Here is a 25,267-nt window from a genome sequence, read left to right on the forward strand (position 1 = left end):
TCATTGGCTCCAAAGTTGACATTCATCTTCAGCTATCTTCTACTGTCCTTAGGCACAACTGTTTCACTGACCATTTGGCAAGTGTTTATTGAGTGGTTACTACATGCTAGCCCCTCCCAGGCTATATCTTTAGGAGGGCAGTACAACATTGTGGTGAGGAGTATGCTTTCCAGAGCCAGGTGCAGTGCCCAAGTTCAAATCTCAGTCCTACTTTTTCTTAACTGTGTGCTGTCAGTCACATGACTTAATCTCACTAGCCCTCAGTTTTCTCATCTGTACAACAAGACAGTAATAGCATCTCTTCACAGGGCTGTGTCAAGATTAAATGAGATGGGGATCCCTGGGTGGCTCAGTGGTTTGTTTGTTTATTTATTTATTTATTTATTTATTTATTTATTTATTTTTTATTTATGATAGTCACAGAGAGAGAGAGAGAGAGAGGCAGAGACACAGGCAGAGGGAGAAGCAGGCTCCATGCACCGGGAGCCCGACGTGGGATTCGATCCCGGGTCTCCAGGATCGCGCCCTCGGCCAAAGGCAGGCGCCAAACCGCTGCGCCACCCAGGGATCCCTGGCTCAGTGGTTTAATGCTGCCTTCAGCCCAGGGCGTGATCCTGAAGACCTGGGATCGAGTCCCATGTCGGGGCATGGAGCCTGCTTCTCCCTCTGCCTGTGTCTCTGCCTCTCTCTCGGTGTCTCTCATGAATAAATAAAATCTTTAAAAAAAAAAGATTAAATGAGATGATGTGAAGTGTACAGAATAGGCAAATCGATAGAAACAGAAAGTAGAATCGTGGTTGCCAAGGGCTAGAGGAGATGGGGAAATGGGTGAGGTTTCCATTTGGGGCAGTAGAAAAGTTCTGGGAACTAAATCATGGTTATACGACTCTGCAACTGTACCAAAAGCAATTGACTTGTAAACTGAATCAAATTAATTGTATGGTATAGGGATCCCTGGGTGGCGCAGCGGTTTGGCGCCTGCCTTTGGCCCAGGGCGCGATCCTGGAGACCCGGGATCGAATCCCACATCAGGCTCCCGGTGCATGGAGCCTGCTTCTCCCTCTGCCTGTGTCTCTGCCTCTCTCTCTCTCTCTCCCTCTGTGACTATCATAAATAAATAAAAAAAAAATTAAAAAAAAATTGTATGGTATATCTCAAAAAAAATTACATACCAATAAAGCTGATGTTAAAAAAAAGCAAATGAGGTGATACATATGAATGCTTAGAACAGTGCCTGGCACATAGCACGTGAGTGCTCAGTAAATTTTCATGGATGCTGGTTGTTATTGTTAGTATTACTAACTAAATAGATGTGCTCCCTGCTCTCGTGGAGCTTATGTCTTACAGGCCACCAGCCCTTTCCTATAATATAGCAAGCAGGCACTGCCCCTTGCTATATTAGATGACCAGTTCACTGGGCCCACCAACAGATGCCAAGAGCAGAGAATAAAGTTAGAAGATCAGGGTGTCTTGCAGCAGCTCTGAGCAGCTTCCTGGAAGGATTTAGCAACTGTCCATTTTTGGGGAGAGAGTAAATAACTTTGATCTTTTGTTTCTTATCTTCCATTTTTCCCAAGAAAGAAACTGTTGATAAGCAAAATAAGATCAGTGTTTAATTGCAAATAACCCCTTTCAGGGTATGGCCTAGAATCAGAATAGTCTCCAGTCCCCTACACCACCTGCCTCAAGGCCTCATGGAATCCTGAAGGGCTGGCTGAATCATCCACAGAGCAAGAAAGAGTTCTGCTTCATCTGGCACTGGGTGTATCTTATTGTCTTCTCATCCTTTGGAAAATTCTTTGGAAAACCTTTCAAAACTCAGTTAACCAGAACATTCGTCTTACATGGTCTCCTCATCCGCCCAACTTTTTGCCTAAGTTGGAGCATGCAAATACATTTTTCCTTTCGGTGCTGCCCTTGCAGAACATACAGACAGAAATCCCTTCTAGATGTTCTGTTTTACTTGTTTATCTGAGGAAATAAAACTTAATGATCTGCACTTGAAAGAGCTAGCTAAAAGTGGTATTCAGAAATAAATAGGACATGTTCAGATTCATGTGCATTTAACTTTTCCCCCCTGACTTTAAGTGGTCTCTCTCTGGCCATTCCTGAAGGTGAGATTTTAAGCAACAGTTCCCCATATTTCTCTCCCCCCATCACAGTTCTTTCTTTTTCCTAGCACTTTGGTGCTAGGAACCAGCAGCAAGCCAAGGGGGAAAGTGAACTTGAATTTTTAGCTCAGCCCTCTGCTGAGTAAGAAGCAGGAGTTCATGGGATAGTAGGAGTCCCGGGAATTTGATGGGGAACAGTCACTCCCTATCCCTGGAGAATTGAGAAAAAAACTCCACCCACCCACACAACACCCAGAAAAGTGTTTCATTGATAAGACATCTGCTATCCCCTTAGTTGGAGCTAGACAGTGATAACCTTCTAGAAGGTACACGTGGGTCTGCTTAGGGGAAAGACAACTCTTCCTTTCTTCCTAGGGCCCACTTTCATTGTTAAAACATTTTTCTTATTCTACACTCCCTGGATGCTAGAATAATGGAAATCCCTACTTTGCCCTATTTCTTGTTTGGTGGCGTGGAGAAACCTCAAAGTTTGGGAGCATATGCCACTGCTAGGCTGCAAGTGTCCTTATGCTGCATAAGCATGGCCATTGTGCCTATCCAAGTGAGCAGGCCTGAGCACAAACAGTAGAGGACAGAGTAGGGAAGGAGAAGAGTAAGAGCTGCTGCAGAGGGCGGCCCAGGCGGGGAGCCAGGAGTCCTGGGTCTCAGTCCCACCTCGGCCACTTGCTCACTGCATGCACAAATGAGCTTATTTGCAGATTTGCCTGGTAAGCGGCAGCTGCCCTCAAGTGAGTGGACGCCCAGGGTAGTATGTTGCCCCAGACAAAGCATTTAAGCTCTTGTCTTGGAGCCTCAGTTTCCTTGTCTGTTCAGTAGAGATGATATTAGCTTTTCCTTTTGGAGTTGTCAGGAAGATCAAATCAAATAACAGAGAAGAGGACATTTTGAAGTGTCAAAGATACTGCAGAGTATAAAGTGGCATCATTAACGATGCCTCGGCCATTTCCTTGTCTTCCATACATACAGGGAGATATGAATTGTTCCCGTGTCATGCCTTTCCTCTCGCCTTCACTGAATCTGTTACACATGGAGATAGGCCATTTCTTGAGTGGGCCCGGATGAAGAATTGTTTTCAGTTGTTGGTGTCTGTATCACTTGCAGTGAAGTTATTTGACCAGTGTGGTTACCTGACTTGCCAAGGAGGCATTTTTGTTCTCTGCCAGTCTCTCTTACTGTTTGGATAGAGAGCATGGGCGTAACTTTGCATCTTCGAAAATGACTTTGGAGGTCGATGTGGCTTGTGAATGCATCCTCCATAGACCTGTAAAAATAATGGTGTATGGATGTCCATGGGGGTTAGTTAGACCATGGGGTTCAGGCCCAGAAAGCCTTGGTAGCCCACAGTGGTGGGCAGTAGGCAGTCCCTTCCCCTGTACCCCCCTGTTTCCCCCACCCAGCAGCTCCTGTCTGTATCAGAATGGGGCACCAGACTTACCAGTGGCAAAGTTTTCTTAGGACAGCCAAACTGATCTCAGACTTGACTCTCTCTCTACCTTTCCACAGTGCCGGAAGCCACCTAGTGACCCCCAGGAACCCACCAAGAAAAGCCCCAGGGGGGCTTCAGATTCAGGAAAAGAGCACAATGGAGTCAGGGTAAAGCACAAGCACCGGAAGCCAGCAAAGCCAGATTCCCAGTCTCCAGGAAAACGAGCCGATGGCCACGAGGAAGGTAGGCTCCACAGGTCCTTGCCCTTTGGACTGGGCTGGAGAGGTCCCTGTGGCAGGTCGGTGGCAGGTTGTGGGGAGTGGAGATGGCTCTGGACTGCCCAGAAAAGTGAGACTTCCTCAGTATGGAAGGAAGATATAATTGACACCTCTGAAATCCAAGGGAAGGGATAAGGGGCTGATTCTCTTCACCCTGGTCACTAAGGATAAGGGACACCCTGAAAGCCAAAGAAGGCGGTTTTCAGACAAAAGTCAGTCCTACAGTGGAGGAGCTGACCCATTACCCTGCAATGGGTCTAGGCTCAGAGAAGAAACAGTTCGCGGGGATTGGGACTAAAACAGCAGGACGGGGTTTGTTATTACACCTTTTTTTCCTACCTTGGTATATCTGAAAACTCCTATTATAAAAAGTTAAAAATTAATACCCAGCTAGCTAGCCAGAAGTGCTTAGGGAAATCTTGAACCCTTACTATTGAGGGACACACAGTCTGTTTGGAGTAGGGAGGTGTGTACTTAACCTGTACGCTCTACCACTACCAGTTCCTTGGTGCCCTCATCTGAGAGAGACACCCCAGTGTTCCTGTGCATGGTAGCCTGTTTTCATGGCCTTGCCTGTCTGACATGACCTGCCTTTTTCTAGTCTGTTCTTATACAGTAGTTTTCCTTTGTCCACCACTCCCTCCTCCCATCTTCCTGCCTCGCTCGGTGCTCTACAATCCATTGAGGTTGCCCTTGTCTGGGACCTGCCACAGCTTAGTTCTAACCTCGTAGAGGTGCTGTGGCCTTGTAGTCAGACAGGCAGCCAGGCCTTCAGCTTTTGGGCATGCGGCAAATCGATTCTGTACATAGTCTTTTCTTGGGGTCATCAAAAAAGACTCAACTCCCAGTTTTCGAAAACCACCGGGGAGTGCTCCTCCTTCTCCAGGAGATGTACAGAGGTGAGAGCAGCATCAGGAGAGCTAATAAATGTGATCCAGGGAAAACACAAACCCTCCCTTGATTTTTCCACCCAAGCCTCTCCAGCGGGGCTTTCAGTTCTTGGACTCCTGATTGTGATATTTCTGCCTTCTGCCCTAAAACCACACATCGCTCCAGGTTCCTTGGAGAAGAAAGCAAAGAGCAGTTTCCGTGACTTCATCCCCGTGGTTCTGAGCACGCGGACGCGCAGTCAGTCTGGTGAGTGAGGCGGAAGCCGTGGCCCATCTTGGCTCTTCTCTGCAGAGAGAGGTAGAAGTCCGGTCAAGCAATTTTGCTGTTGGCCCAGGTGGAGAGTTGAGAATTGGACCAACTGTGCTTAGATGCTCAGCTCCTTGCAGAGTCAAGAGAGCCCAGGGTGGGGAGGGGAGACATGGCCCAGAATTGTAGGACTGCTTGCTTAGCTTTTCCAAGCAGGGCTTTTCCGAACAGAGATTTGACATCTCTGGTTGGCAGCCAGTGGTGGAAAGAGGAAGGGCCTGTGCCACTTGGGTAAATGTGCCTACTCCAAGCTTTGGCACCTCCTGATTATCAGGGCCAGTCTCATGCACAGATACACAGCCTTTGGACTTACTGCCCTATGTGACAGGTATCAACAAAATAAGAAATGGTCATTGAGTTGTCAGGGCCCATAGAATCACATTTGGTTCCCTGGTTTTGTATTCAGTGTCTAAAAAAAGATAGTTCTCTCTAGCCACCACTGTTGTCTGCTAGTTTCCACATTGGTATGTAGCACTAGAAGTGGTTGCCCTGGTTCACCCGTATTTCCATGCAAAGTGGATAGAATGGGGAAGCAGGGCATGGTGTAAACTCGGCTATCTGACATTCTATTAACTGGCATCTCAGCACATGGAAAGCGCAGTGGTAATTGGGGCTCGTAATGATGGCCTGGAGGCCTTGCAAAATCCTGAAGTGTCTTCTGAATCATCAAAGAGTGATTACATTATGCCCAGTCCCGTTTTACTGTTAAACACATTGTACTGTATTTGATTCTTTGGAAATTGGTGATCCCTGTGTGATCTCTATGGTGATTCCGCATTAAACAGAATATTAGATTAACCAGAACACTTCGTTCCCTGCCCGGTCTGTATATGGAAATTTTACTGGATATTTGCTGTCTTTTAAACAATCTGACTGACTTCAAGCTTTGGTTAAGGGCTGCTCTGTTTGCCTTGAAACCATTTCTTTCTTCTGCTGACCTCGCTTGTGTTTGGGGATTGTCGAGTTAATAGCAAGTCCTTGGGAGAAAGATGGTGGTGTCTCAGAGCTACTTCTGAAGAAGATTGTCAGATCTGCTGTTGTGCTAAACTGGGCCAATTTAGGGTCATATTTTTGTGGTTAGCAGAGTTGAAGGAGGGAGTGGGGATGAAATGGCCTCTGGGCAAGATGATGGAGGTGGGCAGGAAGGGTACCATGACACTAGGGTCCTGGGGAGAGGGGAGAGCAGTGCCTGCCCAGTGGCAGTGAGTAACAGCTGCAGTGGGGAGGAGGGGGCATGCAGGGAGGGAGCTCCACCCCTGGACTCTTGGCCACTTAATAGGAGGTGGGGTCAATGAAAGGGAAGAGGGCCTGGCTGGAGGAGCTTTTGAGTGGGACTAACCCAGGCTGTGTCACATGAAAGGGACTCCTGGCTTCGATCTTCCTGAGACTCTTTTGTGACGATTCTGCTTGTCCAGAGTAGCTCTTTCAGTGAGACTGGTGGTCACATAGTGAGCAGGGGTGGGGGTGCCCTGCTGATCTGCCCTCCCTCACCTACTGCTGAACCCTAATTTCCCAAAGGGCAGGGACCTATGACCCCCTCTTGCTCCTCACATAATGCTGGGCAACTTGTAAGCCACTAAGTCAGAGTTTGTGCAATGAATTAAAGTCATGGCAACATGGATAAGGAAGGGCATGTGGCTTGGATTCTCAATATTTGTGTGGTATACTGGACTCTGTAAAGTGCTTATGGGCTGATTATCTCATTTGAGCCTCATAACAGTCCTGTGAGGCCAGTAAGGCAGAGAACAGTGTCCCTGTTTTATAGAGAAGGAAACAGAAGTGAAGGAACTTTCCCAGAGCACACAACTAATAACTGGCAGAGCCTGAACTTGAACCCAGACCTTCAAGCTTCTAATCCAGGGCACTTGCTTCGACATCGTACTCTTTGTCCTTTGAAGAGGTACCTGACCGTCCTCTGTACATCCCGTCCACAGGAAGCATCTGTAGCTCCTTTGCTGGTATGGCAGACAGTGACATGGGAAGCCAGGAGGTCTTCCCCACAGAGGAGGAAGAAGATGTGACCCCCACCCCAGCTAAGCGTCGAAAGGTGAGGAAGACCCAACGGGACACCCAGTATCGCAGCCACCATGCCCAGGACAAAACTCTGCTGAGCCAGGGCCGCCGGCATCTATGGCGAGCCCGAGAAATGCCCTGGAGGACAGAGGCTGCCCGTCAAATGTGGGACACCAATGAGGAGGAGGAGGAAGAAGAGGAGGAAGGCCTGGTGAAGAGGAAGAAGCGGAGACGACAGAAGAGCCGAAAATATCAGACTGGAGAGTACCTGACAGAGCAAGAAGAAGAGCAGCAGCGGAAAGGGAGAGCAGGTAAGGCAGGCTGGGGGCTTGTGCCCCAGTGAGCTGCTGTCACTCGTCCCCAAACCACAGTGATGTTGGCCTCTGGGGACCCTCGGGCATTCTGGGTGTTCCCATCTCTGCCTTCTCTTCGCCAGCCAAAGGCCTCTGCACCCATAGAAACCTGGTGCTATGAGCTCCAGCTGCCAGAGGGGGTCACTCAACTCCAGTCCCAAGGTTTTGGCTTGGGGTTCAGATCGAATGAGTCTGGACTGACCTGCAGGTGAGCGGAGGACATGAAGGCCCGAGCCCTCGTATAAGAGTCTGAACCTGTGGGCAAGGCCACAGTGGCATCCTTGGCCTAGAACAACTCGTTACCAGGGAGTTCTCTGGTTGGCTTGAGGGGAGCTGGGTCTTGGGAGGTTGGATTCTCTCTCCTAGAATCCTGGGTTCAAGAAGAAAGAGGCATTGGCTGCCTTTCCTGGGATGCCTCCAGCCCCTACACTAAAAAGAAGTACAAAGTTTCCTCAAGTTAACAGAAGAACTTCAAGTAGAAGCGGGCACAACTTTGCTTTCTCAATTAAAGCTACAAAGGTTATTAAGAGGCAGAGTGAAGCTTTGAGGTGACCTGAGGTGGCATCATTTTTTGTTGGACCTGAGTTGGAAAAGCAGGCAGACCAAGGAGAAACCCAGGCTTTCTTTGGCTACATCAGATGCATCATATGTAATCGTGGAGGCACAGACTGTCACCAAAGTTAATTTATCAGTGTATCAGTATGTTCGGCTAAGTACTGTTTGGGCCCATTCCTCATGGTTTTTTTTTTGGGGGGGGGCACATTTCTGTAGTGGATTTCTAGATGAGCAAAAAGTGTGTCTCTGGGTTCCATAAGAGCACATCTGTCTCTTGCTCTCTCCCTCTGACCTCTGCCCTTGAAGCAACAATTGATTGTCTCTGATAATGTATGTATCTTGAGCCACTGGGAAATATCTACAGTCTCCCTTTTCTTGAAAACTGAATAACTGCGTTCTGAGGGGGTAGTAGATTCTGGCTTTGCTGCAATGCAAAGACGGCTAAACCTCATTTCCAGTTCTGTTTAAGTAGAGATGTATACGATGCCATCCCTACACTGCAGAGGACAATGGAGCTCATTTTCATCAACTGTATGAGAGAATGGAAATAATTTTCCCTTTTTCCTGCCAGAGCCATAAGGGATCGGTCAGGAATGAGGTGTCAAGCCATTGGTCTCAGCCACTTGTGTTAGGATGAAGAGGAACTTTTGTGTCACCCAGTCTTCTCTAAGGAGAGCTGGTTTCCTACAAGCTTGGACGCTTCCTGTGGAACTTACTGGTTTTGGAATCAGAAGGACCTTCGAGGTTACCTGGTTCTGTTTTCCACCCAAAGCAGAGATCTCTGGAACACTGCACTGTTGACAGGTGGCCTTTACTTAAACACCTCCAGGATCATGGAGAACACTGCTTAGCAAGGCATCCTGTTTGATTTGGGGGCAGCTTCAATTGTTGGAACGCAGGTTATTATCCCTCCACGCACATGTCTAAGGGTCTTGAGTCAAGGCTGTTGGCTTTGGCTTATGGTTTGGTTATCTTTCTCCAGACTGATGGTGACACCTTCATGAAGAGATTGCCTGGCAAACATCTCTCTTCTCAGGAAAGCTCGGATCCTTCCTATTACTACCTATCTTTGAGGTTGACATCAGGTAGTCAGGCAGAGGCCAAACTATAGATAGGTCACCCTACTTCTGTCTGAGTCTCATGGCCTTTTCGTTTTTTTTTTTTTTTAAGGATTTTATTTATTTATTTATTTGAGAGAGAGAGAGAGAGAGCATGTTGTGCACTAGTAGGTGGGGAGGGGCAAAAGGAGAGGGAAAAGCAGACTCCCTGCTGAGCGTGAAGCCCAATGCTCCTCCATCCCAGGATCCCGAGATCATGACCTGAGCTGAAGTCAGACGCTTAACCGCTTAACCGGCTGAGCCACCCAGGCACCCTCATGACCTTTTGTTTTGTCCTGGACTTTGGTATCTCCCTCCTTGACCTGCAGAGGGGATAGGAAGAGCCACTTCCACTCACACACCTACTACTTCCACTCTGTTTCTTTCCGTGCTACTCTGAAGTTCTTGCTCCACTGCAATTGAATAAACTCTAGAGCCTGCCCTGCCCTGGGTAAACGGTGTAGGGAGCTACTGCTTTTCCTGTGGTGGTGAATGCTGTAATATGGCTTCCCCATGTTTCCTGAGGTCCTCCCTCACAAGGCATAGTTCTGTTCCTTCCTCTTTTGCCTCAGCCCAGACTTGCATCAAAAGCCCTGGTTTAGAATGTTCTGGTTGGAATTGCCATTAGAAGCCATGTAACACAACAGTTATTGGACAGATGTGGGGACCCACTGGTGGGTTGGGGCTAGTTGGGAGAAAGGACTGGTATGACAGCTGGCCTTCTAAGAGCTGTATGTAACCTAGAGCCAATTCCTCATACTCTAGTGATGGCTCCAACATCTGGATTTGCCCTTGGTAATGTCATATGTAAGAATACATGCCATAGTCGAAGGAGGCGAGTTAAGAACTCTTGGATCTTGCTTAACCCCCTTGGTTCACAAATTGGAGAAACTGAGGCTGCAGTTATTCATTTCCTAGACATCCTGATCTTTTGCCATCTGTTCAGTTCTGTGGGGGAAATAAAGAACACATGGGCAAGGCCCTCCCTAAGTAGCTTGCACTGTGATAATACGATAAGGATGACTTCTTTATAGCACCTTATAAAGGGGTTTTGTATATGTTACTTCATTTAATTCTCACACCAATCCTCTGAGGTGGAATGTATCTTCTCCATTTTACAGACATAGAAACTGAGGCTGTAGGAGATTATGACTTGCCTCCAGCCAATCATACAGTAGTGGCCAAGCCATGTAACACTAATATTAGTTAAGAGATGAGGGTAAACCCAATCTATCCCCTCTATACATGGGGTTTAGGACTGACCTGTGAGATGAGGCTGTTGGCACTGAAGCTCCCAGTGCCACTCAGGGATCTGTGCTCTGCATGTGGAAAGAGCTATAAGAATCACAGCACACTTTCTCTTTCATTGTTTTTTTTTTTTTTTTACAAAAGATTTTATTTATTTATTGTAGACAACAAGAGTATATGTGAGTATGTGTGCCAGGCAAGTTGGGGGAGGAGCAGACTGTGAGGGAGAGAGAAGGGGAAAGAATCTCCAGCAGACTCCATGCTGAGCTTGGAGCCTGACTCGGGGCTCAATCCTACCACTCTAAGATCATGACCTGAGCTGAAACCAAGAGTCAGCCACTCAACTGACTGAGCCACCCAGGGGCCCCTTGAATCGCAGCCATGCTTTTTGAATCCAGAAAGTGCTTTGTCTAGTGAGCTGTGGCTGAGATGTTGTCCAGTGTATTCCAGTGACTTGATTTTCAACCAGGGCAGACAGCAGCTTTCTGTGACTGCCCACCAGCTAAGTAGGCCCATGGCACCTTATGGTTTCAGGGAATTTTTGTGGCTTCGATCTTGGTATCCTCAGAGAGTGACCAACCAGGCAGTCAGGTAGGAGAGCTGAGGCAATGAAGGAAGACTTCTCCATTTACGCCCCACCCTAGTATACTTCATACTTTGCTTCAGCAGAGCTGCTAAATTTGTTTTCACACTGGAATGGAGAGAGAGACCAAAGCGATGGGGGAAGAGCTGAAAAGAAAGCTCTGATTTGCTCTGGGCTACGGGGGAAATCCTTTTAAAATTACCCTCATCTTGGGGACAGTTAGATGGGCTGCCCCCTGCTGGCAGGGCTGGGAGTCATCACCAGCTTGGAGAGAAGGGATTTTGATACTGAGGTAGTGTCCACTTGAGAGACATTTAGTGGAATTGTTGGCACCACACTAGACACTGGTAGCTGATAGACAACTTGGCATTGAGATTCTAATCCCCAAAACCTTCTGATTCATCTTAGAGGAAGGCATTGCTTTTCTGTGTTCCATTTCCCTGATACCCATTTTTTCCTGTTTCTTGCCTTCAGATTTAAAGGCCCGTAAGCAGAAGACTTCCTCCCAAAGTTCGGAGCACCGCCTCAGGAACAGGAACCTTCTCTTGCCCAACAAAGCCCAGGGGATCTCAGATTCACCAAATGGTTTCCTCCCAAATAACCTGGAGGAGCCAGCCTGCCTTGAAAATTCAGAAAAGCCATCGGGAAAACGAAAGTGCAAGACCAAGCACATGGCAAATGTCTCAGAAGAGGCAAAGGTACCGTTGCCATTGAGGGGAGTTGATGGGAAGGGAGCAGGCTAGGATGGCGGGCTTTCTAGAGGCTCCCCGATCCATAGTCCTCTGAGTGAGTGAGTGAGTGGATGGGGAGGACCAAATTAACTCATATATTGTTTTAAGATTTTATCTCTTTATTTCAGAGAGAGAGAGAGAGAGAGACAAGCATAAGCATCAACAGTGGGAAGGGCAGAGAGAGAAGCAGACTCCCTGCTAAGCAAGGAGCCAGACACAGGATTCAATCCCAGGACCCAGACACAGGACTCAATCCCAGGACCCTGGGATCATGACCTAAGCTGAAGGCAGCTAGTTTACTTGACTGACTGAGCCACCCAGGCACCCCTTAACTCATATTTATTAAAGTATTTTGAAGTGGTTCTAGAAGAGTTGGGGGTTGCATTTGAAGAATGGAAACTAAAGTTATAGTTAACAAGAGTCTGCAAGCTCTCAGGTTTGGTTCTTAATGGCTTTTCCTCAACAGTCCTTGGATCTCCTTTGAGTTAAGAAAGAGTTGAAGAATATGGCAGGATGTTAGCCTGAATAGCTTGTTAACATCCAATCAAGAAGCTTTTGTCTGAGCTTAACTCCCTGGAAACCAGTCAGAGTTTTCTGAATCAATCAAGGTAGAAAACAACTTGTAGAAGCAAGGATGTTGATGTCCAGACAAAGGTTACTTGAGGGTAGAGCTGAAGGAGTTATAGCTGCCCTTCCCCATCCCCAGCTCACCAGTTCTTTGCTTCTACAGGAAGCAGAGGAACAGGCAAGTGGGCACTCACCAATCAGTAGCCAGGCCAGCATTCTAGAATCCCTGTTCATAATTGACATCTTTTTGGGGGTCTGATGTTCACATCATGGGTTTCGGGTTCTACATTGTACCATTTGAAAAAAAAAATCACATAGTCCTCAGTCCTCAGTAAGCTTTACATTTGAGAGAATCAAAGATCCAGGCTCAAATGTCATTGGCGACCCCCCCCCCAAAAAAAAAGATCATACTGGGTTTGTTTGGTGGTTGGATTTTTCTAGCTCTTTCCAGCTCCAGAGCAGGGATCCCTGGGTGGCACTGGCAAAAGGTGGGAGACCCAGGTGTTCATCTCCCCCTCTTTTTTCCCTTCCTCCTAGAATCTGGTTCTAGCTCAGACAAGGTATTCAAGCTTATTTCCTCATCCTTAAAAATGGAGATGATACTTCACATCCTTTCTATCTCACAAGGGTGCTTGGAGGAACAAAGGAGGCAATGGACTTAAAAGGCTTTGATAACTGTAAAGTGCTCTTTGAGGTTGGTGTACACTCTTGAGCTTCAGGTCAAGGCAAGGATGAGAGAACAGAGGCATGGAGTGGCAAGATAGTAGTGACCATTCCCTCAGACCCCCGGGGCGGGGGAGGAAGAAAGAACTCTGCTTTGTGCTGAGAGCTCCGTTCACATGGTTGTCCTTAATTCCCACAACAGCTGTTAGAGGTGGGCATTGTTGTCCTCATTTTATGATGAGGAAACTGAGGCTCTGGGAGGCTAGGGGTCTTGCACGAGGTCACCCAGTGGTTCTAAGTGACAGAGTGGGGACACGAAGCAGACCTGACTGCCCAGGCTCTTTCTATGGGCCTCCACCCTATGAATAGGTGGCTTCTGTCTGTATCTGGGAGACATCGGGGGTGGGGGCGGCCAGTCAGGGACACACTGCAATGCTGAGCAGCTCTGGTGAAAGGTGGGTGTCCCCCTCCTCTTCCCCTGCTACTCCTCCCCAGACACTCAGATGGCCCTGTCCCACACAAAGGTGACCAGCCTCCTGACATTCAGCGGCACACGCTGATAGTTGTGTCTGGTTATTCCGCCTGGCACTGTGTCTGCTGAAATGTTCCTCCGAGAGAGGTTCTGTCCCTTCACAGAACCTCCCTTTCTCCCTCCTGCCTTTCTTTCTTTCCCAGTCACCACCACCTGCTCTGGATGCCCCCATGGCACGGTGCTTTGTAGTGGGAAGTGAGGTGGGGGGAGGGTGGGGGATGTGCCTGCAACACTAAAGCTGGGGCACTGGCCAAAGACTTCTTCCCACAGGGGCTCTTAGCCAGGGGGGATGAAGGGAGGGGCGGGGCCCCCCATTTATCCTTGCTCCTCCCCTTCTCAGGCAGCTTCCGTTGTCTCTGGCAGCTCTTGCCCCCAGAAGGAGTGTTACCCTTTGGCTCCTGACTTGGCTTAGCAAAAACCTGGGAACTTTACCCTGCATTCTCCAGTATTGCCATTATCTACCTCTGTCCTCGTGGCAGTAGAGCAAAACTCTACACTCATAGGCAGTGCCTTCCTGCTAGTGACTGGGCCTCTCCTCCCTTTAGGAACAGGGATGGATAGCAGCTCTGGTTGTCTTGGGATTTACTAGAGGAGACAAATGCCCTGGGCTCTGGTCTTTTCCCTGCTGCCATTACTTTCTGGACTTTATGATTTTCTAGGTAACTTTTCTGTCTGCCCAGGGCTCTGCACAGAGATGGCTTGAATCAAGTCAACAAATATTTGTTGTGATGATGTGTCCAGCCCCGAGAAAAGTGTGTAAGGAACAAAAGAGAAGATGACAATATAAAACCAACCCTGAAGGAGCTTCAAATCTAGAAGGGGAGACCAGACTTGTCCATGAAATAGTGGAAGGAAGTTAAAAGCCTGGCACCAGGCACCAGATTGTTGTAGGCTAGGTGTTCTGAGTATGCGGAGAAGAAGGCTAGAGTGTTGTAGAATGTTATAGAAGACATAGGATTTTCATGAGATTTGGATAAGTGGTATGTATGAGTTGATTATTGTGGTCTGACAGATTACCCTCAAACTTAGCAGCTCAACACAACAAACATACTATCTTCCACAGCTACTAGGGTTCAGGGACTCATGAGCAGCTTAGTTGGGTCTGGCTTAGGGTCTCCCATGAGGTTGCAGTCAGGGTATCATCCAGGGCTCCATTAAACCAAAGGCTTGACTGGGGCAGGAAAGTCCACTTCCAGAGGGGCTCTCCCACATGGCTGGTCATTGGCAGGAGACACCTTCTCTCCTTGCCCTGTGGGCATCTCCAAAGGACTGCTTGAGTGTCCTCGTGATGTGGCAGCTGGTTTCCCCCAGAACAAGTGATTCAAAAGAGAGTGAGGCCGAAGTCACATTGTCTTTTAGGAAATGGCTTTGGGAGTCACACACTGTCACCCTTGCACTCTCCTGTTGGCTACACCAGTCAGTCCTGTCCAGTGGGGCGGCAGGGGGTGCTATGTAAGAGCACAAATATCAAGAGGGGTCATCAGGGACCATATTAGTAGCTGGTGAGGGCAAAGTCTGCCCCCTGGGTGCCTAATGATTCATGTCCCTCCCACATGCAAGGCTGACCCACCTCTCCCCAAGGCCCCCTGAAGTTTTGTCCAGTTAGGATGTCAGCTCCCAGTTTATTTATTTTTATTTTTTAAATTTTATTTATCTGAGAGAGAGAGAGAGAGAGAGAGAGAGAGAGAGAGAGAGAGCATGAACAAAGGCAGAGGCAGAGAGAGAAGCAGACTCTCTATTAAGTGGGGAGCCCGACACAGGGCTCCATCCCAAGACCCTGAGATCATGACCTGAGCTGGAGGAGCTTAATGGACTGAGCCACCTAGGTGCCCCCAGTTCCCAATTTAGAATCTCATCATCTAAATTAGGTCCAGGTGCAGATGAGGCTCCTTGGGTCTGGTTACTTGAGTACAGTTGCTAGAACACAGTACTTCCTCATCTGATGAGCCCATGAGGGAGAAAGTGAAGCTCAGAGAGGTTAGGCCTTAACCCAGGTCTTGTAGCTAGTGGGTGGCATAGGCAAGATTCCAGACCTAGGTCTGTCTGACTCTTGAGCCTGAGTGCTTTCTACTACCCGATGTGGGCATGAATGTGATCTAGGGCTGTGGTACAGAGGAAGGTGGGAAGAGGCTGGGGCAGGTTATTAAAATTTTATTTATTTATTTATTTTTAAAGATTTCATTTATTTATCCATGAGAGACAGAGAGAGAGAGAGAGAGAGAGAGAGAGAGAGAGAGGCAGAGACACAGGCAGAGGGAGAAGCAAGCTCCACGCAGGAAGCCCGATGTGGGACTCGATCCCCGGTCTCCAGGATCATGCCCTGGACTGAAGGTGGCACTAAACCACTGAGCCACCCGGGCTGCCCAGAAGGTAGGCTTTTGCAACAAGAGTGAAGGCCTTAGCAGCTATGCCTCTCCAGTCAAAGATACCTGTCTCCGCTTCTCTATTCTCAGTTCACTTCGATGATTTAGAAATAGGACTTGTAAAAACAAATGGAAATTGAGGCAGGTAAAGAAGGCACGCAGGGTCCTTGGGGGAAGCTGGGATGTCTCCTCCGTCTCTGATTTCCAATCCCTTGATCATTTGCTGGCGTATGTGATTGAGGAGTTGAGTCCCTTGGCATCTACTCCTTGGGTAGGAATAGATGGGAATCTGCGCTGATCCAGGACCCCATTTCTGCTTTCCAGGGCAAAGGTCGTTGGAGCCAGCAGAAGACACGATCTCCCAAATCTCCCACTCCAGCAAAACCCACGGAACCATGCACACCCTCTAAGTCCCGAAGTGCCGGCCCAGAGGAGGCCTCTGAGTCACCTACAGCCCGGCAGATCCCCCCAGAGGCACGTCGGCTCATAGTGAACAAAAATGCAGGCGAGACTCTCCTGCAGCGGGCGGCCCGTCTTGGCTATAAGGTAGGGAAATCCCCCAGTGGCATGATGCCACTGCCCTGGCATCTGCAGAGAAGCTTCCATGACTCTTCTGGGGCTTGGGCAGGGCTTTGTTTGGGGCTTCAGCCTCCACTGGACTCTCTTCTACTGCCCACATGGCCTCTGGGGCCACCTGGCTGCCCTCATGGAGTATGGGAATGCAGGCTCGTTTGAATATCAATTGGGAATGAAAATAATTGAAAAATTGCTAATCCAACACATTCTTAGACCAGAAATGGGATTTTGATGTTGTCTTGAATTTTTCTTTGTGGTGCTTCCCACCCTACTCAGAGAGGAACAGGGGCTCCTGCTTACTCTTCATACCCTCTGGCTCCCCCTCATTTCGGCTTCCAATAGCAGACGAGTCAGTAGTGCTTCGGAGGGGCAGGGCTGGGCTCCACTTCCGAGAGGCTACTTCCCTGTGGGTTGGAAAGAAAGCAGGAAAGGAAGCTGACATTTGTCAAGCATCACTTTTGTCCCATTAAGAGCTCTGAATTCTTCATATCATTTTATCTTTACCACTGACCTATGGAGATAGGTTTTATTAGCCCCGTTTTACACACAAGAACATCAAGGCTTAGCACTACTAAATGATGTGTCCAAGACCATTCAACTAGTCTGAGTTCACACCAGGGTGTTTTTGATTCCCACATGCCAGGGTAGGGTGGAAGCCTACTCCAAGACCATAATTCAATTTTGTTGTCAGATATTTTTGTTGATATGAACTCCTTGACCAGGAATCTTTGCCCACCACACTGATGAGTTCCTAAGGATTTGCCCTTAAGGGTAGAGCTGCTGGGTTTTAGAGCAGGCCTTGATTTCTTTAAGGCTTCCAATACGTATAACTGACTCACTTAAAGATGGTTGCACTCCCAGCCAGGCTGGTCGGCACAGGAGAACTGCCTTGACAGTGTCTCACTGGCAAGCTGCCCATCTTTCTTGAGCACCTAGTGTGGGGGCCAGGATAGGTGCCGAGGGAGATCTAAGGAGAAAAGATGACCAACCCCTGCCCTCAAGTTTAATCTTCTTTTACCTGGGGCCAAACCAGCAAGTAAGAGACCACAGCAGAGAGAACCAACCAAGACAGGCCAGGAGCGGGTTGGGCAGCCTGCCACGGGAGGGAGGAGTAGTCTGAGGCCTGAGGGAATAGGTGAACGCTGTCTGCATTGGTGCGGGTAGGGGGCCTTGCACTCTCCCGGGTACAGGGAGCATGATAGTTCCTATATCCAAGAGATGGCAGCTCCAGCACAAGCGCACACTCCCTTGCATGTTCGCTCATTTCCTCACTCACCCGTTCTAGCCGACCAGCCTGTGAGCTAGCTGTCAGACAGGATGCTTAAGCCACCCATGTTGCCCAGGCCTGGGAGAAGGCTGGTAATGGGCCCCTGGTCCTGCTGCCCACTTCTTCCCCTCCCCCTCAGCTTATCCACTGACTTCATGCCAGACTAGCTGGGGTGCTTGCTTCTAGTCCTGGAGTCCTGCCTCAGGTCCTATGCTGTAGCCCAGGGAAACTAATCACTAGTATATGAATGAATGGCCACACTGGATTATTCTCAGAGCAATCCCGATTTGAGGGGAGGGCTAGAACTGGGACAGCGCTTGAAACAATTAAAACCAGCATCCATGGATAGCACTCAAACCAATTCTTTCCTCCTTGTACTCCAATTACCATCAGAGGCTGTGCTTGCCACCACCTGCCTTATCTCTGGTCTTCTGCTGCCTTGCAAAGCCCCAGACTAGGGAACCAGTGCTCAGGGAGTTGAGGCCTGAGAGTTTGAGCTCTGGGCGGGCAGGTGAGTCTCTCTGCGGACCTCACAACAACAACTCACACCAGATCAGTGAGTATTCTTGGTCAAAAGAAATGTCTCCCCACTGCTAAGGAAATAGCCCAGAATGGAGACCCTGGCCATGGCATCTCAAGACTGACTTTGTCGACAAAAGATTTCAAGACATGCCCCTTAGTCCCTGGAATAAAGTGCAGGCCCTACGACTTCCTCTTTGGACATTTGGAGACCTTCGAACCTACTTGGGGTGATTTCAAGAATTTAGGCCTCTCTTTGCTCACGGAGCCATCCCTGTCCCTATAGGACGTCGTGCTCTACTGCCTCCAGAAGGACAGTGAAGACGTGAATCACCGCGACAACGCTGGCTACACGGCCCTGCATGAGGCCTGCTCCAGGGGCTGGACTGACATCCTGAACATCCTGCTGGAGCACGGGGCCAATGTGAACTGCAGCGCGCAGGATGGCACAAGGCAAGAAGGCCACTCCCCCCCCCCTCCTGTCGTGTCCCGTCCGTCCGTCCGTCCCCCCGACCTCTCTCCAAAGAATCTGCTGCAGCCTGGACCTTCCCAGCACACCAGGCCTCGTCAGGAAGTATTTCTTGGGAAGACCCTGGACTGCAGGGGGAGGCAGTTTAGGGCAGGAGGTGGGGGGAATATATTCCTAGCTGGCCAGTCCACACTGGCAACTAAAGGGAGGTGAGGGTTATCCAGGGATCATCCTATCAAATGTAGCTTTACCAGAAACAGCACTCAGGTGTCCCTCCCAATCCTCCCGGTGGTGCATCTGTCTCAGGTAGTGTCTTGGGCTCTAGGAAATGGGAGACTGACGTAGGGTATAACATCCCAGATTTGACTCTTGATTTGATGTCTGTATGCTTTAAAAAAAAAAAAGATACCTGCTGTGTCTTCAAGAAATCACACTCATTCCCCTCTGTCAGAGGACCTACTTCCTGGGCAAAATTGAGACATGAGCTGCTTACCAAGCAGGGGCACTTGGGTTAGAAGATGCAGGTTTTGCTTCACTGCCACCTGGCATGTGGAGTCACTCTGCTCAACCCTGCTCCTGGGTGGTCATTCAGATCTTTCTGTTCATACCCCTAGCATCTGCTTTAAGTTTATTTTCAGGTTATCCTGAACTCCAGAGCTTCCAGTGGAGCTACATTGTTACCTTAGGGACTGTCCCAAAATATCGAGGGAACCTAAGAGAGAGAGATGGGAGAGAGGAGAAAAGAGGCAGAGGAGAAGGAAGTGGGGAGATCTGAGTAAGGGGTGCAGTTCAGAGGTGGTTCTTCCACACTGACTTACCCATATGATTCTGGGCTCATCTTATTTGGCTTTTCCCTGATAAAGTAGCTCGGGGCTAGACATCCACGTTCCCACTTGGGCCCTGTTGTCCTCACTCTGTATCACCTCCACAGGCCAGTTCATGATGCGGTGGTCAATGACAACCTGGAGACCATCTGGCTCTTGCTGTCCTATGGGGCTGATCCCACACTGGCTACCTACTCGGGACAGACAGCCATGAAGTTGGCCAGCAGTGACACCATGAAGCGCTTTCTCAGCGGTAAGCACAGCCCGGGCTTGAAGCCATCATCCTTGGGGCTGGCCTCTGATTCCTGAACTCCTGAGGAGATTATCTTTCATCTCCCTCCATCTCAAACAGCTCCCATGAGGGGCGTCAGCCCTCTTTACAGGCTTTCCTTGAAGTGTCTCAGAAATCTCTATACACTTTGAAAAGCCCAGAGGTCCACTTCCTCTTGTTCCTGTGCCATGAGCATCCATATCGCATGCATCTTCTTCAGGAACATGGCAGCCCACAGGGACCTGTTTCCCAGCGAGATATGTGGGGTAGGTGTGGCCCCACTGATAGATTGAGCTGGGGCAAAATGTGTTGACCCCAGTTCTGAGTGGGATGTTAGCTACAAAGAAATGACACTTGGCATTTACCTTTGTCTTTGTACTTTCTCCTTTTTGGTGATCAGAGTGGAACCCTTGGGACCCATCCTGATGCGTTTCTTTTTTTTTAAGATTTTATTTGTTTAGAGCAGCCCAGGTGGCTCAGCGGTTTAACGCCGCCTTCAGCCCAGGGTGTGGTCCTGGAGACCCAGGATCCAGTCCCACGTTGGGCTCCCTGCATGGAGCCTGCTTCTCCCTCTGCCTGTGTCTCTGCTTCTCTGTGTGTGTGTGTGTCTTTCATGAATAAATAAATAAAATCTTTAAAAAAAAAGATTTTATTTATTTATTTGAGAGAAAGAGAGCAAGCATGAGCAGCGGGGAGGGGCAGAGGGAGAGGGAGAAGCAGGCTCCCCACTGAGCAGGGAGCCTGACTCCAGGGGCTTGATCTCAGGACCCCAGGATCATGACCCAAGCTAAAAGCAGATGCTTAACCCCCTGAGCCTCCCAGGTGCCCCTTGATGCTCAATTTCTCACAGCCCCTACCTATGGTCACTGATGTTGCCTCTGCACCCCCGTTCCTTTTTCTTCCTCCCTCACCTGGCCTCTCTAGAAAAGTACCTTATATTTAGGCCCATGGCAAGGGCCACAAGCCAACATGCATTTATCTTCTCATTAGTGGAGAGCCACTGTTTGTCTACAGTTAGATAGCTCTACTGAGCCGGGCAGCAGGGCAGAGGGCAGGACGGACGTCTAGTATGGGCATGCTCACTGGGATTCTCCTCAGACTTGATCTGATAAAGGAACCCCCCCTCCTTAGTGACATCACAACTCAGCCCTTGCTCTAGCAGTTTCTTCTTCAGACTGCCAGAGTGCTGGACAGATGAAGCAGCTGGCTGTTGTCTCATTGACCCTGTGTGGAGGGTCCCGTGTTTGTGGTGGAACCCCTCTTAGACCGGGAGCCCATAGGACCAAGGGTTTGCCCAAGGCCACTCACTCTGACCTAGGCTGTGGCCCTCATTAGTCCTGGATTCCTACCTCCCCGAAGATCCAATTCAGGGCTCCCAACCAGGGGATCATTTATTTACTGAACAAAGATTAACTAGATAGCTGATGATGGAGGGAGAAACAAAGGAATGTGAACTAAAGGTCCCATGGAAGGAGGACTAGGTGAGAAGCACCACTTCGATACTAATAAAAACTGAGGGAAAGTGATGGGAGGCTGTGGAGGGAGGCCTTGACTCCTGCTCAGCCAGCCTTCATCTAGTCTCCAGTCAACCTGACTAAACCCTATAGTCACCGTCTACAGGCCTCAGGCTTCCTTTGGGACCCAGTCCCTGCTTAGGGGCAGAACTGCCTTTTTCTTCCTCCCAGCTCTGAGGTCCGAGGCCCCTGTCCGTGAAGGGCAGAGCAGTTTGGGGATGCTCATTCAGTCATTTGTCCTGGGCTAGTGATGACTTTTGTTTACTTTGGGTGCACCATCATGAGAGCGCAGGCTCAGGGCAAGCCACACTTTGTGGCCTTTTCTCACATACCATGTGCCGCACGGACTGTTTTTACACACACACACACACACACACACACACACACACACTTTGTGGCCTTTTCTCATATACCATGTGCCGCACGGACTGTTTTACACACACACACACACACACACACACACACACACATTTACATTCAACTTGATTCCCAGGAGAAGCTGGCACTGAGGAACACCTAGAACTTCTCTACATGATAAAAGTACTGCATGAAGCTCTGTCTCTGATCAACAGATTTCATCCAGGAGCCTCTCTTGGGGCTAGAAACTGTCCTCCTGGGGGTCTTGGGCTGCTCTGGATCCAAAAAGAGCCATCTCTGACCACATTAGTAAGCAGACAAACTCTTTTCTTCCCTGACCCGTTCTCCAAAATCCCAAAGGAATTCAAATGTTGAAACCATTTTCAGTAGTTAAAAATTTAGAAACACGTTTTTTCCTACTCTCATTTCTGTTAGTTAATTCCAACTACTAGCCAGCCTTTTGATGCCTCTTTAAGCTAACCCGAATGCCAGCCCACGTTGCAGAGTTAAGAAAAGACTTTTTTCTTTTTTTTAAGATTGTATTTTTAAGTAATCTCTGTAACCAATGTAGGATTCGAACTCACAACTCCAGGATCAAGAGTTGCATGCTCTACCAACAGAGCCAGCCAGGTGCCCCAAGAGAAGACTTTTCTTAATTCTGGCACTTGGTAGCCTGTCCAGGCCAAACACCTTCATTCAAATCTTAACATTGCTTCTCGACTTCATAGGCACTGAGCTATAGCCTGCTAGTGGGGGCCAGGAAATGAAAGGAGTGTTAGAACAGGGCCACCTCTCGACCATGTAAATATCAAGTGCTGGTCAAAGGCAGACCTCTGGCTGGCTGTTTGGGAAAGTGCTAACAAGCCAGGCTAGGGCCTTGGCTCCACACTCCAGGGAGACAGTCACTGGCAGGAGTCAGCTGGCTCCTGCGAGAGGGCACTTGGGGCCCAAAGTCTGTTTTGGGGGAATGAGAAGACAATACTCAGGTTTTTTTTAATTGAGGTGAAATCCACCTAGTATAACCATTTGAAAGTGAATGGTTCAGTGGCACTAAGTATTCACAATATCATATACACATCATTAGGAGCTTAATTCCTTGAACAGAGTATTTTCTTCTCTTTTTGAATCCCGGTAGCCCCCCACACACAAACCAAATCTCACAGAACCACTGGATAGGGCCGCATAGTGGCTGTAGGAGGCACCATGGGGTTGGAAGTTTGGGAGGCGTTTCCCTCACTGCCCCACCTCACCAACCCCTAAACCTGGATGCATTTGGGTGGACTTCTGGATTTATTTTTTTTTAACCTTGCCTGTCTGGCTGAGGTATTTAAAAAGGTTTTTGCTTTCCATCCCCAAGCATTTGCCTGACCAGACTCTCTGTAGATTAATTGTCTTCTTCCTCCCCTGGTGGAGATCCCACTGGGCAGAAGATGAAGGCAAATCGCTGTAGGGTGCAAAGGGCTCCATTTTCTGCAGGTGGAAAAGCTGAGCAAGAGCCTCTGTGTTGCTCCTGCTGTAGAGCTCCCCTCTCTTTTGTGTGAGGCCGCTGTTTTGGAAAAGTCTGGGAATCGAATCCTCTTTTAAAATACACAAAGGAATGTCACTATTTACAAGTATCCTGTAGTGAATCCTTTTGCAAAGCAGAAGATGCTGGCAATTCATCTGGGTCGTAAGTGTGGGTTTTTCTGTATTGAGTTGGCTTAAAGTTTCTCATTTCTTTCCCTCTCATTTCTCCTGAGACCAGGAACTGTGTGGTGACACCCCTCATCCATTCATTCATCTGTGTGGTTAGTGAACCCCTGCTGGGTTTTGGGTACAGCACTGGGTACCGGAGGTCAGGCAGTGGACCCTTTCTCTCTTGTCCTCAGGCTGGAAGCACTAAGCCATCCAGACCCTTGGGGAGGTCTTTGAAAGACCTCCTCCTTGAGCCAAATTACAGGCAGGCATGTGATTGATTTGCCTTTGACCCTTTGAAGAAATGAATAATATCCACACTAGTCAAGGGAAAACAGATTTGTGTCCCTCTTCTGTCAGAGAATGTGGGGGCTGAGGGAAGTTGCCGCCGTTTAGTTTGAGGCCTCCAGGGAAGTATCGGGACTGCTTTTCCTTTCACCGACGAAAGGGTTAGTAGGATACCCCTTGGGGTCACTGCATCACAAGTTCTGTTTTTCCTGCCGGAGACCTCTGCCATGTGACCCCATGTCGAAGACCAATTGTTTTTGGTTTTGGCCTCCTTTCATGTCCCTTGGGCTGGTGACTTGCTTGGTGACACAAGGAGTGGTATGGTGGGACTGTGAGGAAGAGCGAATCCCTGATGACTAGGGGGCCGCTCCACAGTGAGTACTTAAACATTTTCTTTTGTCAAGGTGAAATTCACAGAATGTAAAATCAGCCACTTAAGGGAGCAATTGAGTGGCATTTAGTGCCTTCACAACGTCCTACAGCCACTGCCACTCTCTGGTTCCAAAACCTTTTCATCAGCCCCAAAACAAAACCACAGCCCATGAGCAGTTGCTCTCCATTCCCTCCAGCCCCCCAGCAACCACCCATCTACTTCCTATCTGTGAATTTGTCCCCTCTGGACATGGCACACAAGGGAATCACACACCGTGGGGCCTTGCGCCTCTGACCTCTTCCACGTAGAGTCACGTTTTCAAGGTCCATCCACGTGGTGGCACATCTCAGTACTTCCTGCCTTCTGATAGCTGAATAGTATGCCGTCGTCCGGCTCTGCCACATTCTCTATATCCATTCATCAGCTGGTGGACATTTGGGTTGTATCTGCCTTTCAGCTATTGCGACTAGTGCTGCTGGGAACACAGTCTGTCAGGGAATGGTGTGAGTGCCTGTTTTCCATTCTTTTGGATAAATACCCAGGGGGTGGGGCTGCTGGGCTGAGGGCCTGTATTGAAGAAGGGGAAAAGTAAAGGACTGAACATTGTGAGAGGGCGAGTCAAGTTTCTTGTGTGTGGCTTGTGGGCCTGCTCCTGCGTCTGCATCTCTGCTCCTGCCCACTCATGTTGGGCTGTTTCCAGAAGGCAGATCCACCTGCAGATGACAAAGATTCACTGGCAGGAGCATTAAGGCATGTGCTGGGGAGGTGGGGCAGGCAGGGGTGCTCCGAAGGCAGGCCCTAGAGAGGAGCCCCAGGAATGTGGTGAGCTAGGGTTGCTGGGATGGAGTTGTCGTGTGGCCTCCCAGCAGTTGGGGGTGGGGTCAGCAGTCATCAGGACCACGTGTTCTGGCCCGTGCTGCTGAAGCGAGTATATTACTTTTTGGTGTCGCCTTGTAGTCATTCCTCCCTCCCTCTTTTCCCTGTGTAGTTATTACACTCCTACTACGTGCCAGGCACCCGGGTTTAGGCCATGGGGAGATCATGATGAACAAGACAGGCATGGTCTGTGTGTCTTGGCAACTTACGATCTTGTGCCACTGTCTCCCAGGACACCTAGCACAAGGCCAGGTACAGAATGGGCATCTGCCTAACTGATGCTTTTGGAAGAAACCCCTTCCAACTCCCAAGGGACATGGGGTACAGAAAAGCACATAAACTGGCAGTCATGACCTCCAGAGTTTTTTTTGCGGAGTACATAAAAAAGATCTCTTGTACGTGACTAAAGGTTTTCCACTGTAGCTGCTCAGCCATTATTTTGAAAGCTCTCTCTGGCGGCTTTTTCCTACGAGAAGAAACCCTTCATCTCCTAGAAGGTTGCTAAAAAGTTACTTCTTTCA

General features: G+C 48.9%; 1 protein-coding gene across 6 annotated transcripts in view; it reads left to right on the forward strand.

The window, feature by feature from the left end:
- The window catches only part of BCORL1 (BCL6 corepressor like 1), a 64,318-nt gene that overhangs the window by 30,377 nt on the left and 8,674 nt on the right, over positions 1 to 25,267 (forward strand). For 5 of the 6 annotated variants that reach the window (XM_025431135.3, XM_025431130.3, XM_025431133.3 and 2 more), the window contains 7 exons: positions 3,636 to 3,801; positions 4,893 to 4,973; positions 6,968 to 7,357; positions 11,357 to 11,580; positions 16,063 to 16,284; positions 18,387 to 18,553; positions 19,501 to 19,646. In XM_025431135.3, coding sequence (XP_025286920.3) covers positions 3,636 to 3,801; positions 4,893 to 4,973; positions 6,968 to 7,357; positions 11,357 to 11,580; positions 16,063 to 16,284; positions 18,387 to 18,553; positions 19,501 to 19,646 — 1,396 coding nt within the window. The remainder of the gene's footprint in view (positions 1 to 3,635; positions 3,802 to 4,892; positions 4,974 to 6,967; positions 7,358 to 11,356; positions 11,581 to 16,062; positions 16,285 to 18,386; positions 18,554 to 19,500; positions 19,647 to 25,267) is intronic. The other variant, XM_035711877.2, reaches the window with a different exon arrangement.

The sequence above is a fragment of the Canis lupus genome, chromosome X, assembly GCF_003254725.2.
Source record: "Canis lupus dingo isolate Sandy chromosome X, ASM325472v2, whole genome shotgun sequence".
Classification (NCBI taxonomy): Eukaryota; Metazoa; Chordata; class Mammalia; order Carnivora; family Canidae; genus Canis; species Canis lupus.